The sequence below is a fragment of the Neomonachus schauinslandi genome, chromosome 2, assembly GCF_002201575.2.
Source record: "Neomonachus schauinslandi chromosome 2, ASM220157v2, whole genome shotgun sequence".
In the NCBI taxonomy this organism is placed as follows: domain Eukaryota; kingdom Metazoa; phylum Chordata; class Mammalia; order Carnivora; family Phocidae; genus Neomonachus; species Neomonachus schauinslandi.
Window position 1 is genome coordinate 101034146 of NC_058404.1, and position 14772 is coordinate 101048917.

General features: G+C 34.5%; 1 protein-coding gene across 1 annotated transcript in view; it reads right to left on the minus strand.

Moving 5' to 3' along the window:
* ADAD1 (adenosine deaminase domain containing 1) overlaps nucleotides 1-14772 on the minus strand; it is a 54821-nt gene that overhangs the window by 6246 nt on the left and 33803 nt on the right. Inside the window, exons 10-11 of the mRNA XM_021681481.2 lie at nucleotides 14246-14483; nucleotides 8585-8717 (exon numbers count right to left, since the gene is read on the minus strand). Of these exons, the coding sequence (XP_021537156.1) occupies nucleotides 8585-8717; nucleotides 14246-14483 (371 nt within the window). The remainder of the gene's footprint in view (nucleotides 1-8584; nucleotides 8718-14245; nucleotides 14484-14772) is intronic.

Genomic DNA, 14772 nt, shown 5'->3' on the forward strand with positions numbered 1-14772 from the left:
ATGGGGATTAACATAAGAATAAAAAAAAAAAAAAAAAAGAATTACCTTGCTATAAAATTCCTGGTTGCTGGGTTTTTCTTTCAGCACTTTAAACATATTTTCTTTTCTCAAATTTTTATTTAAATTTTAGTTAATATATCATGTAATATCGGTTTCAGGAGAATTTGATTCATCACTTACTTATAACACCCAGTGCTCAACACAGTGTCCTCCTTAATACCCATCACCCATTTATCCCATCCTCCCCACCCACCGACATTGCCCATCCGGCAATCCTCAGTTTGTTCTCTGCAGTTAAGAGTCTTTTATGGTTTGCTTCCCTCTTTTTTCCCTTCCCTTATGTTCATCTGTTCTGTTTCTTAAATTCCACATGAGTGAAATTATATTTCTTTCTCTTATTTTGCTTAGCATAATACAATCTAGCTCCATTCCTGTTGTTGTAAATGGCAAGATTTTCATTCTTTTTGATGGCTGAGTAATATTCCATTATATATAATATATATTATATATATATAAATATATCTACACACACCATATTCTTTATTCATTTATCAGTCAATGGGCATTTGGGCTCTTTCCATAATTTGGCTATTGTTGATAATGCTGCTATAAATGTCAGGGTGCATGTGCCCCTCTGAATCAGTATTTTTGATCCTTCGGGTAAATATCTGGTAGTGCAATTGCTGGGTCATAGGGTAGCTCTATTTTCAACTTTTTGAGGAACCTCCGTACTGTTTTCCGAGTGGCTACACCAGCTTACATTCCCACCAACAGTGTAAAGAGGGTTCCCCTTTCTCCACAGCCTCACCAATATCTGCTATTTCCTGTGTTGTTACTTTTAGCCATTCTGACAGGTCTGAGGTGGTATCGCATTGTGGTTTTGATTTCCCTGATGATGAGAGATGTTGAACATCTTTTCATGTATATCTTCTTTGGAAAAGTGTCTATTCCTGTCTTCTTAACTGGATTTTTTGGGGGGCGGGTGCCGAGTTTGGTAAGTTCTTCATGTATTTTGGATACTAACCCTTTATCTGATATGTCATTTGCAAATATCTTCTCCCATTCTGTAAGCTGCCTTTTAATTGATTGTTTCCTTCACTGTGCAGCTTTTTATCTCGATGAAGTCCCAATAGTTCATTTTTGCTTTTGTTTCCCTTGCCTCTGGACATATGTCTAGCAGGAAGTTGGAATGGCCAACGTCAAAGAGGTTGCTGTCTGTGTTCTCCTCTAGGACTTTGATGGTTTCCTGTCTCAAATTTAAGTCTTTCATCCATTTTGAATTTATTTTTGTGTATGGTGTAAAAAGTGCTCCAGTATTCCCAACACCATTTGTTCAAGAGACTTTTTTCCTTTGGATACTCTTTCCTGTTTTGTTGAAGATTAGTTGACCATTTATTTCTGGGTTTTCTATTCTGTTCCATTGATCTATGTATCTGTTTTTGTGCCAGTGCCATACTGTCTTGATGACTACAGCTTTGTAATATAGCTTGAAGTCTGGAATTGTGATGCCTCCAGCTACTTCCTTTTCAAGATTGCTTTGGCTATCTGGGGTCTTTTGTGGTTCCACACAAACCTTAGGATTGTTCCAACTCTGTGAACTGGTGGTATTTTGATAGGGATTGCATTAAATGTGTAGATCACTTTGGATAATATAGACATTTTAACAATACTTGTTCTTCCCATCCATAAGCACATCATTTCACTGCATTCTTTTCTAACAGATTTGTTAAGATATAATTCTTATATCATAAAATTCCTCCTTTTAAAGTGTACAAAAAATGGCTTCTAGTATTTTCACAAAGTTGCACAACCATTACCAGTAATTCCAGAAATTTTTCATCACTCCAAAAATGATTCCTAGATCCATAGCAGTCAATCCTCATTCTCTCCTTCCCCCAACACCTGGAAACCACTAATCTACTATGAATTTGCCTATTCTGGACATTTCATATAAATGAAATCATATTACCTGTTGCCTTTTGTGTCTGGCTTCTTTCACTTAACATAATGTTTTCAAGGTTGATCCATGTTGTAGAATGTATCATTACTTCATTCTCTTTTATGGATAACTAAAGAGATATGCCACATTTTGTTTATCCATTCATCAGCTGGTGAACATTTGGGTTGTTTCCACCTTTTGTGTATTATGAATATGGCTGCTACAAACATTTGTGTACAATTTTGATGTGAATATATGTTTCCAATTTTCTTAATGCATATATCTAAGAGTGGAATTCCTGGGTTACATGCGAACTCCATATTTAACTTTTTTTTAAAGTTTATTTTTTAGTAATCTCTGCACCCCCAATGTGGGGCTCAAACTCACAACCCCAAGATCAAGAATCACATGTTCTTCCAACTGAGCCAGCCAGGCACCTCTCTATATTTAACTTGTTGAGGAACTATTAAATTGTTTCCCAAAGAAGCTGCATCATTTTACATTCCTACCAGCAATGTGTGATGATTCGGATTTCTTTACATCATTGACAACACTTAATATCTTTTTTTACTATTGATATATCCTAGTATGTGTAAAGTAGTAAATCACTATGGTTTTTTATTTGTATTTCCCTAATGATTAACGATGTCAGACATCTTTTCATATTCTTCTTGGCCATTTGTTTATTTTCTTTATAAAAATATCTATTCAAATTCTTTGGTCACTTTAAAAACTGGGTCATGTATCTTTCTATTACTGAGTTGCAACAGTTTTTATATGTTCTGGATACAAGTCCCTTATCAGATGTGTGATTTACAAATATTTCCTCCTTGTATGTAACTTGCCTTTTCATTTTCTTAATTTTTGAAATGCAAAAGTTGTTATTGTAATAAAGTCTAAAATACTAATTTTTTCTCTTATGGATCGTATTTTTGGTATCAGATCTAAGAAACCTTTCTCTAACTTAAGAATACACATATTTTCTTCTATGTTATCTCCTGAGAGTTTTTTAGTTTTAATTCTTATATAGGTCTATCATCCATTTTGAGTTAATTTTTTTTTAAATTTTATTTATTTGACAGAGAGACACAGTGAGAGAGGGAACACAAGCAGGGGGAGTGGGAGAGGGAGAAGCAGGCTTCCCGTGGAGCAGGGAGCCCGATGCGGGGCTCGATCCCAGGACCCTGGGATCATGACCTGAGCCGAAGGCAGACGCTTAACGACTGAGCCACCCAGGTGCCCCCATTTTGAGTTAATTTTTGTACATGGCATGAGGTAAAGGTCCTAGCTTATTCTTTTCCATGTGGATATCAAGTTGTCCCAAGACTACTTGTTGAAAAAACTTTTTTTTTTCCACTTAAGTATCTTGGTACTCTTGTTAAAAATCAATTGTCCATAAATGTTAGGATTTCTTTACTATCAATTATATCCTATTGAGCTAAATGTTTATCCTTATGCCAGTTTTACCGTGTCTTGATTACTCTGGTTCTGTGGTAAACTTTGAAATCAGAAGTGTGAATTGTCCAACTATATTCTTATTCAAGACTGTTCTGGCTATTTTAGGTTGGCCTCCATTCTTGCTAAAGAGAAATCAACCTTTAGATGTACTGCTCTATGATTAATAACATTTCTTTCCTTCACTGTTTTCAAGATTTTCTCTTTGTCTTGGTCTTAAGCAGTTTCAATGGGACATATGTAGGTATGGATCTTTTTAAATAATATATTTTTTAAAATTCCATTATGATTAATATACAGTGTTATATTAGTTTTGGTATGCAATATAATGATTCAATAATCAATACATTATTCAGTGCTCATCACAGCAAATGTGCTCTTAATGCCCTTCACCTATTTCACCCATTCCCCCACCCACCTCTCCTCTGGCAACCACCAGTTTGTACTCCATATTTAAGTTTCTTAAATTCCACATATGAGTGAAATCATATGGTATTTGTCTTTCTCTGGCTAATGGATGGATCTAGCAGGTATGGATCTTTTCAAAATTTTTTTTCTTGGGAATGTGTGGAGTTTCTTGAATCTGTTAATGTTTTTCATCCAGTTGGGGGACTTTTTCAGTATTACTTCTTCATATTTTTTTTCCTGTTTTTCTCTCTCCTTTCCATCTGAGATTCCTAATACACATCTGTTGGTGTGCTTAATATTGTTCCACAAATCTTTGAGGCTCTGCTTATTTTTCTTCAATCTGTTTTCATTCTTTGTCTTTAAAAAATAATTTCTATTGATCTTCAAAGTTCATTGATTTTTATCTGCCATCTCAAATGTGCTGTTGTGCCCATCTAAAGAATTTTTCACTTATTATTGTTTCAATTCTAGAATTATTATTATTTTTTTGTAGTTTCTCTATTGAGATGGCTATTTTTTTTCATTTTGTTTATTATTGGAGTATAATTAACATAGTGTTCAATTAGTTTCAGGTGTACAATATAATGATTCAACATTTCTATACATTATTCAGTGCTCCTCACAGTAAGTGTGCTCTTAATTTCCTTTATCTATTTCAACCTCCCTCCCCACCTACCTCCCCTCTGGCAACCACCAATTTGTTCTGTGTGTGTAAAAGTCTGTTTTTTTGTCAGTTTTTTCTCTTTGTTCATTTGCTTTGTTTCTTGAATTCCACAAAGGAGTGAAATCATATGGCATTTGTCTTTCTCTAATTTATTTCATTTAGCATTATACCCTGTAGGCCTATCCAAGTTGTTGCAGATGGCAAGATTTCATTGTCTTTTATGACTAATATTCCACATTTCAATCTTCTTTATCCATTCAGCAATTAATGGACACTTGAATTGCTTCCAAATCTTCACTATTGTAAATAATGCTGCAATAAACAGGTGCATAAATCTTTCTGAATTAGTGTTTTTGTTTTCTTCAGGTAAATGTCCAGTAGTGGGATTACTAGGTCATCTGGCAATTCTATTTTTAATTTTTTGAGGAACTTCCATACTGCTTTCTGCAGTGGCTGCACCCATGTGTATTCCCGCCAACTGTGTATGAGGGTTCCTTTTTCTCCACACCCTGATATTTTTTTATGTGATGTTAATCACCATACATTACATCATTAGTTTTGGATGTAGTGTTCCATGATTCATTGTTTGCATATAACACCCAGTGCTCCATTCAGTACATGCCCTCTTTAATACCCATCACCAGTGTAACCCATCCCCCCACCCCCCTCCCCTCTAGAACCCTCAGTTTGTTTCTCAGAGTCCATAGTCTCTCATAGTTTGTCTCCCCTTCCAATTTGCCCCCCTTCATTTTTCCCTTCCTACTATCTTCTTCTTCTTTTTTTTTAACATATAATGTATTATTTGTTTCAGAGGTACAGGTCTGTGTTGATACACTGTTATATTTTCCTTTAATTCTCTGAACATATTTATAATAGCTGCTTTGAAGTCTTAGCTATATTTAACATTTGGACCCGCTTAGAACCAGTTTCTATTGACTATTACTTTTTCCTGAGTATATGTTTCACCTTCCTGTTTTTTACATCTCCCATCTTTTTTGGTTAAAAATTAAACTTTTTATTGAAAATAGAGCTACCATATGATCCAGCAATTGCACTACTGGGTATTTACCCCAAAGATACAAAAGTAGGGATCCGAAAGGGTACGTGCACCCCGATGTTTATATATAGCAGCAATGTCCACAATAGCCAAACTGTGGAAAGAGCCAAGATGTCCATCGACAGATGAATGGATAAAGAAGATGTGGTGTATATATACAATGGAATATTTTGCAGCCATCAAAAGGAATGAGATCTTGCCATTTGCAACGACGTGGATGGAACTGGAGGGTATTATGTTGCGTGAAATAAGTCAAACAGAGAAAGACATGTATCATATGATCTCACTGATATGAGGAATTCTTAATTGCAGGAAACAAACTGAGGGTTGCTGGAGTGGGGGGTGGGAGGGATGGGGTGACTGGGTGATAGACATTGGGGAGGGTATGTGCTCTGGTAAGCGCTGTGAATTGTGCAAGACTGTTGAATCTCAGATCTGTACCTCTGAAACAAATAATGCAATATATGTTAAGAAAAAAAAAGAAGAAGAAGAAGAAGGTAGCGGGAGGGGAAGAATGAAGCGGGGGAAATCGGAGGGGTAGACAAACCATGAGAGATGATGGACCCTGAAAAACAAACTGAGGGTTCTCGAGGGGAGGGGGGTGGGAGGATGGGTTAGCCTGGTGGTGGGTATTGAGGAGGGCACGTTCTGCATGGAGCACTGGGTGTTATGCACAAACAATGAATCATGGAACACTTCATCTAAAACTAATGATGTAATGTATGGGGATTAACATAAGAATAAAAAAAATTAAACTTTTTAGACAATATATTATAGAAATTCTGGACATGGTTTTATTTTTTCTGAAGTTTTTTATTTTTTAAATTTAGCTTGCTTAAATTGTGAAATCTGTTTTCTCCATGGTATGCAGCTGCTATTGTCCCTTCCCAGGTTTTTTATTCTTATTTTTATTTTTTAGCCTGGTCTCCTAATGGTTACCCTATTATCTGCTTAGCTTAATGATAAATAAATGATTTCAGCAGACACTGTTCAAACACCTTAAAGCTATAAGGCATCTACCTTCTCATCAATTTGTGTGTGTGTGGGGGGGGGTTGTGTACATAGTCCCTCCACCCTATCCATGGTTTTGCTTTCCCTGGTTCCAATTACCCACTGTCAACCGCAGTCTGGAAGAAGATGATCCTCCTTCTGATATATCAGGAGGTCAACAGTAGCCTCACGCTACATCACAATGCCTACATCATTCACCTCACTTCATCTCATCAAATAAGCATTTTATCATTTAATATCATCACAAGAAAAAGAAAGGTGAGTATAGTACAAGATATTCTGAGAAAGAGACCATATAACTTTTATTACAATACACTGTTGTAATTGTTCTATTTAAATTATTGTTGTTAATCTCTTGTGCCTAATTTATAAATAACACTTTATCATAGATATGTACATATAAGAAAACAACAGTATATATAGGATTCAGTATTACCTGTGGTTTCAGGCATCCGCTGGGGTTCTTGGTGGTATCCCCCACGGATAAGGAGGGACTATTGGATTTAATGTTGCAGCCAGTTCTCTTTTACAGTTTCACTCTTTACTGGGTTCTCTAGGGTCTTCCCTGCACAAGTGTAGGTTCTCATTCAGCCAAGGATATATGGAGAATTTATCTTAGCCCTTCCATGGCTCTTTCATTTTTAAAATCTACCTAAGTAAGTTACTAGTTGGTCCATCACTTGTCCCAACCAGGACTGCAATCTTGGGTCAGCAAAATTATTGATTTTCCCTGTTTGTTGCATACTAGGTTTGGCACTTTTAGGTGACAAAGCTTCAAATTTTTACCCTCTGCCCCAAATCAAGTCCACCCTCAAGCAGCAAATCTACTTCCAGTGACATCCTCACGCTAGTAAAAACTATAGTTCTTGCCACTTAAACTAGCAGAAAGGAGGGAGAAAGAATAGGAACAGTCTTGGGTGAAGGCACCACAAACTCCTGTTGTTCTTATCCAAAGCTCAAGAAGTTTTTCAATAATACATACTTCTGTCTTCAATTTCTAGAGTTGTGAAAGGTGGTTTTTTTGACAATTTTGTCCAGTTTTTATACTTGCTTTTTTATAAATATGATCTACAACTTCATGCCACCAAAACCAGAAATTGCCTAGATAAGCTTTTATACTTAAAAATGTGTGTGCATACCCACAAATCTGTAGTTAATATAATTGTTTCACAGGTTGGGATTATACAGTCTGAGTATTAAGATACTGTTGAAATTAAGAGACTTTCATACAATACTAGATTACGGACTGAAACTGAATTTAGGTTATCAGAAACAATTTGTATTTAATAACTTGATGTCTTGGGTATGTCACACTACGATAACATGGTTTATGTCAGACTATACCAAATGAAAAAAAGCAGATTAAAAAATACATTCAGTATGATAATATTTTAAAATATATGCATACTCAAATATACATATATATGCAAGACACATGACGAGAAAATGAAATAACATGCTTACAGGTTTAAAAGTATCGTAATTTGAATAGTAGGAAGGATTACAAGTACTATTTTTCCTCTGTATTTAAAAAAAAATTGCCAAATTCTCTATATATGCATTATGTTTGTAATACTAAAAAAAATAAATATTTTTAAAGAGAGAAAAAGGCTATATATATATATACACATCACCTACTTAATCAGGCCCAAGTCACATGCTGAAATTAAAGCAGTTTCACAACTTTAAAACAGGAAAATTTATATGGATATCTTAATGTATTATTTTAGAATACTTCTAAAGTTACCATGGTTAATATATACAGAAAAAATTTTATTACCATTTTGTTTTTCTGGGTATGAAAGGTTTTGATCAAATATCGTCAAAATAAGTGCCACCATACTAAGGTGGCTACTTTAAGTGGCAGTACTCATTTACATATTCAATTTCTGGCATTTTCATTTAAAAATTAATTCTACCAGTACATGGCAATACCTTATATTCAATAACTATTTCAAGCAACTTCTCCTATGTCTCATTATCATAAAATTACATTTTTGTTGTCTTAAATTTTATTTCTATGATCAATTTCATTCCTTTAAGGACTTACCTTTGCTGCATGGTATGTACTAGCTTCAAGTAAATCTCCTTTCTTAGCTTCTTTGGCAAGCAGGTTAAATCGACTTAACATTGCAGCTTTACAAAGCCGGCTTGCCATTGACACACCACTTTTAAATGGGGAACTAAAGTAGAAAGGAATGAAACATCCACTAATCATTATTCAAGGATTTATGTTGACAATTGTAGAGATTAAAGTCAACACAGAATCTACAAATACTTTTCTCAATCATATACAATGAAGATAGTGAAAGATTTTTACACAAAAATTGTTCTGAATATTTACTTTCTGAAGCTAATTAACTTACAGCTTAAATTATTACAGTGTTGCATTAAAAATTAAAGAAGATGGATACTGGAACATTTTATTGTTTGAAGCAAAATTAATCTATGTTGATATAAATTAAAACAGTGGTTGTACCAGAACTGACTGAAAAAAGGCACAGAAATATCTTCTGGAATGATGAAAATGTCCTGCATTTTAATGGGGTGATGGTTATACAGGTGTATACATATATCAAAAGGCATGAAACTATATAGTACATTTCACTGCATGTAAATTTTAACTCACTAAAAAAATATATATATACACCCCTCCTCATGACCTTCCTATAATCTATGTATATGCATGCATATATTTTTCTGTTTCTAATAAAAGTGGGTCCATAGACCATGAAATTTTTTGCTATAACTCTCTTCATTGTATCTTATTAGGTGTTCTTGTATTTACAAAAATTGCCCAAATCCTTTATTTCTCCCTGTCTCCATACTCCTTATAATGTGACTTTTCACATTCTCCTCTCAGTAACTGTGGTTGATTTCCCCTCCCTCTGAATTTGGGCTAGTTTTGTGACTTATTTTGGTGAATGAATAGAGGATGTGTCAGTTCTGAGCCTGGGCCTCATAGGTTTGTGTTCATTCTCTAGGGAATCATTCCTCTACCAAATGAGCCAGCTGGGACTAGTCTACAAGAGGGTGAGAAAAGACATGGACCAGAGCCTTGTCATCCCTCTAAGACCAGACAGGTTGAATTTCAGTTAACCTAGAGTTAACCCCAGATGAATGAGGGAGCCCAACAAAATCCAGCTCAGTTGACCCTAAAAACTTGTGGGCAGTAATAAATGGTTATTTTAAGTTACTAAGTTTTGAGGTCGTTTTATATACAGAAATAGTTAACATATGCTCCTGTGTATGAAACCTATTGATATCTTTATTAATATTTTCACCATGATACCTTTTGTTGTAGTTTTCCCAATGATTCTCCTGGTATAATATGATACCATATGCAAAGAATAGTAATTTTACCTCCTCCAGTATTTTATAATCTCTCCTTTCTTTCTCTTGTCCAAATGCTTTAAGTAAAATATTAACAGCAAGAGTAAGCAACTGTGTCTTGTTCTGGATGTTATCATCAATCACGATGATACTTCTGACTAATAAACACACATTTTATCCTTAACAAAAATATCAAACTATTGCTTTTTTATTATCTTTATCTAGAATAGCTGAAGAGATGTATTATATGCCTTCTTGGGATTTAGAGAGATGAACATGTGGTATCCCTAGATCATTTAATGACTATTTTAATAAGAATTTGTAATCTGGTATTTCTATTATGTTATTACTATCCTCACTCCTACAAAAAATACCAATTGATATTGTTGTATAAAATATGTATTTTTTTAATGTACTGTTACATTTTGCTTAATACTTTATTTAGCTATTTTGCCTGGATATAAAAGAAAGTTTCATCTGTAACTTCTGTGGAAGGAGGCAGCAATCTTCTATCAGATTTAACAGCAGTGATACACCTGCTCCATAAAAGGATTTTAATGTTTTCCATCTTCTTAGATAGCACTGGAAAGTTCTGCTATTTAAAGGTTTAAAAATTCCTCTGAACCACCTCAGAATGGTGCTTTCTTTGAGAATAGTTAGGGCACCTTCCTGATAACTTTCTTATGAAAATAACTGTTTAGGTTTTTCCCTCTTCTGTACCAGTTATAGAAATAATTTTTCCTAGAAATGTATGCATTTCACAAGGATTTAAAAAATATTTACATGGTTGAGCAAATAAGTTACGATTCTTTTAATCTTCTATTTCTGTTAATTACTCCCTTTTTATTAAATATGAGATTAGCTAGTGACATTTTCCCACAGAATCAGATTTTTATTACTTCTTTTTGTTATTTAGCTCTTTAAATTACATTTCCAGTTTTTCTGATTTCTTCATTCTGCTTAATTTATTTCCATTATCTCTTGATATAAGCATCTGAAGTACTGGCTTTTCCATTCAGCTTTGCTTTAGCTGTATATCCTACGAGTTCTGATATGTAATGCTTTCAATATCCTTGTTTTCTAAATATTCTGCAGTTTCATTTTATATTTCCTCTTTGAGCCAAAAGTTAGAGGACTTTTTTCCCCAATGAAAGAAATTCCTAGTATACTGATTTTGTTATTTAGAGATTTACTGTATCACAATCAGAAAATACTGTCTACATGGCTCCTAACTTTAATTTAAATTCAAGTTAATTAACATATACTGTATTATTAGTTTCAGGGTAGAGTTTAGTGATTCCTCAGTTGCATATAACACCCAGTGCTCATTACATCAAGTGCCTGCCTTAATGCCCATCACTCAGTTTCCCCATCCCCCACCCACCTCCCCTCTGGCCACCCTCAGTTTTTTTTCCTAGTTAAGAGTCTCTTATGGTTTGCCTGTTTTTATCTTGTTTTTCCTTCTCTTCCTCTGTGCTGTTTTGTTTCTTAAATTCCACACGAGTGAAATCATATGGTATTTGTCTTTCTCTGACTTATTTCACTTAGCATAATATACTCTAGTTCCATCCACGTTGTTGCAAATGGCAAGATTTCATTCTGTATGATAGCTGAGTAATATTCCCACACACACACACACACACACACACACACACACATCTTTATCCATTCATCTGTTGATAGACATCTGGGCTCTTTCCACATTTTGGCTATTGCAGACATTGCTGTTATAAACACTGGGGTGCAGGTGCCCCTTCAAATCACTATTTTTGTGTCCTTTGGATAAATACCTAGTAGCACAATGCTGGGTCATAGGATAGCTCTATTTTTCATTTTTTGAGGAACCTCCATCCTGTTTTCCAGAGTGGCTGCACCAGTTTGCATTCCTACCAACAGTGTAAGAGGGTTCCCCTTTCTCCCTATCCTCACCAACATCCATTGTTTCCAGGGTATTATGTTTGAGCCATTCTGACTAGGGTGAGGTGGTATATCTCATTGTGGTTTTGATTTGTATTTCCCTGATGATGAGTGGTGTTGGGCATTTTTTCATGTGTCTGTTAGCCTTTTGTAGGTCTTCTTTGGAGAAATGTGTGTGCATGTCTTCTGCCCATTTCTTGACTGGAGTTTTTGGTTTTTGGGTGTTGAATTTAGTAAGTTCTTTATAGATTTTGGATAGTAGCCCTTGATCTGTCATTTGCAAATATCTTCTCCCATTTCATAGGTTGCCGTTTAGTTTTGTTGATTGTTTCCTTTGCTGTGCAGAAGCTTTTTATCTTGATGAAATCCTAATAGTTCATTTTTGCTTTTGTTTCCCTCACCTCTGGAGGCTGTCTAGTAGAAATTTGCTGAGGCTGAGGTCAAAGAGGTTGCTGCCGGTGTTCTCCTCCAGGATTTTGATGGATTCCTGTTTCACATTTAGGGCTTTCATCTATTTTGAATTTATTTTTGTGTATGGTGTAAGAAAGTGGTCCAGTTTCATTCTTCTGCATGTTTTCCCAACACCATTTGTGAAGAGACTGTCTTTTTTCCTTTGGATATTCTTTCCTGCTTTATTAAAGATTAGCTAGCTGACTACAGAGTTGAGGGTCCACTTCTGGGTTCTCACGTTGCTTCTAACTTTTAGAATTTGAAATTTTCTCTGTGGCCTAACATAGGATCAGTTTTTTTCAATATTCTATAGGTTCTTCAAAAGTAGGTGTATTTTATATATTTACACTGCAGAGTTTTGTGTAAGTTAATCAAATCTACCTTTTCGTTATTTAAAACCACTATATCCTTGCGTATTGTTTTGTCTACTTGATCATGAACTGAAAGGTCAATTACTGTCTCAACCAGTAGTGGATTTCTATTTTTCCTCCTCTTCTGTAACTTCTGCTTTATGAATGTTGATACTATATTATTTGTTGCATAGATATCCCTAACTGTTCTTTCTTCCTTGTGAATTATACATAATAATAATAAAGAGTCTTCTGCCTTATGTAATGCTATGGAGCTGAACTACACCTTGTCTAATATTTAGATCACATCTGCTCTCTTCATTTGTAATCACCTGGCAAGCATTTAGCTATAATAAATTAGCTAAGCTCATTTTATACGAATTTTAGCTTTGTTATGCTCGTATTTTATCTGCTTTCAGTAAAAGACTTCTTCATGTCTTATCAAAGACTTGTTTTGTTTGTATGTGTATAATTTGTCCATTATTAACAGCCGATTGAAGGCAAGATTAGTGTAATTCACATTAGTTGAAGTAATCAATAGTATGCCTGAGGTCATACCAAGGAACATTTGTATGTGGTCTTAATTTAAACCCATCTTTCACAAAGAAAGCAGTTTAAGCATTTAAATTTTTAACATTATTCATTACCTCATTATAAATGTATGGTCACACTAAAAGAACAGTTTTAGTTTCACCTGATAATCAATGGCAGGGATATTATAAAGAAATGTCTAAAACGCATAGCATATTATGGTTACTAACAAGGGCTTTGGAAATAAAATGTCCAGATAAGAATCCCAGCTGTGTTACTTACTATTTGGGTGACTTTAAGCAAGATATTAAACCTAGCTTGAATCAGTTCATCTGTAAAAGAGCAACAACCTAATCTATAGGGTTATTATAAGAATGCAGTATAACATAGTACATATTTTAACACACGTCAAAAATACAGGTTCTTAGCTTTAGATCCAGAAATTCAGATTCAGTAAGAGAAAATGTATTTTTAAAACAAATACATTATATGATTCTAGTGTTAATTAAAATCACGAAATGATACTTAGAAAAATATAGGTTCTGGAGACTGATTTTGAATACTGGCTCCATTCAACTTAATTAACTCCAGTAAGTTATAGAACTTCTCCAGGTCTGTCTTCTCATCAGAAACAAAATGTGTGTTTTTTTAAAATTAGTACAATGCCTACAAAGTAGTCACACTCAGTGATAACTATAATTGTTCAGAATTCAAAAAACTGCACCTAAAAAAGAATAATTTTAAAAGTTCTATTAAAATGCATTTTTGCTTAGTATTTTTAAGGGTTTTGTTTTTACTACAGTATAGATGGAGCTAGATTTACTGTGAAGCTTAACCTTCTGGGCCCCTTACACTTGCACAGGACCCTTCTAAATACAGCTGACCCTTAAAAAACACAGGTTTAAACTGCACAGGCCCATTTATATGCAGATTTTTTTCTGATACAGTATTGTAAACGTATTTTCTCTTCCTTAAGATTTTTTTTTTTTTAGTTTTTATTTAAATTCCAGTTAGTCAGTATTAGTTTCAGGTGTACAATTTAGTGATCCAACACTTATATACAACACCCATTGCTTACCACAAGTGTCCTGCTTAAATACGTGATTTTAAAAGAAATTAGTAATGCTAACCTTTCAGTGATCTTTCCACTTAGGCCATCCACAATCTCCAAAGAAATGTCCCCCTGTGCCCAATTCAGACTCAGGGATTTATATTCCAAGTTTGTTTGAAGTGGATATGCAGAAGGTACTAAACTAACATGAGGTCTGTTGACCAAGTAAAACATTGGAAGTTTTGAAGTGAGTGCATCATCAACACGTTGCTTTACAGCAATTTCTAAACCTCTAGTATCACTGCAATTCCCATCACCTAGAAAGTAAAAACAAAACACTCAGAAGTTCAATATCAAAAGACTAGACAAAAAAAAAAAAAAGGAAACAGTCTAAAGTCTTTTTATCTTTTTCTTGCAACCTTTCCTTTCCTACTTCTCAGCAGCTACTTCTATATTTTTTTTACCAGAACCAGGACAAGGTAACAATGGTCATAATTTCCATTTAAAAAGGAATCTACAGAAAATAACAAATTGACATTCCAGTGAATAAAAGTGAAGAGCCAGAACTGACCCAGAAAAAAATATAGTACTTTTTACAGGGTTCTG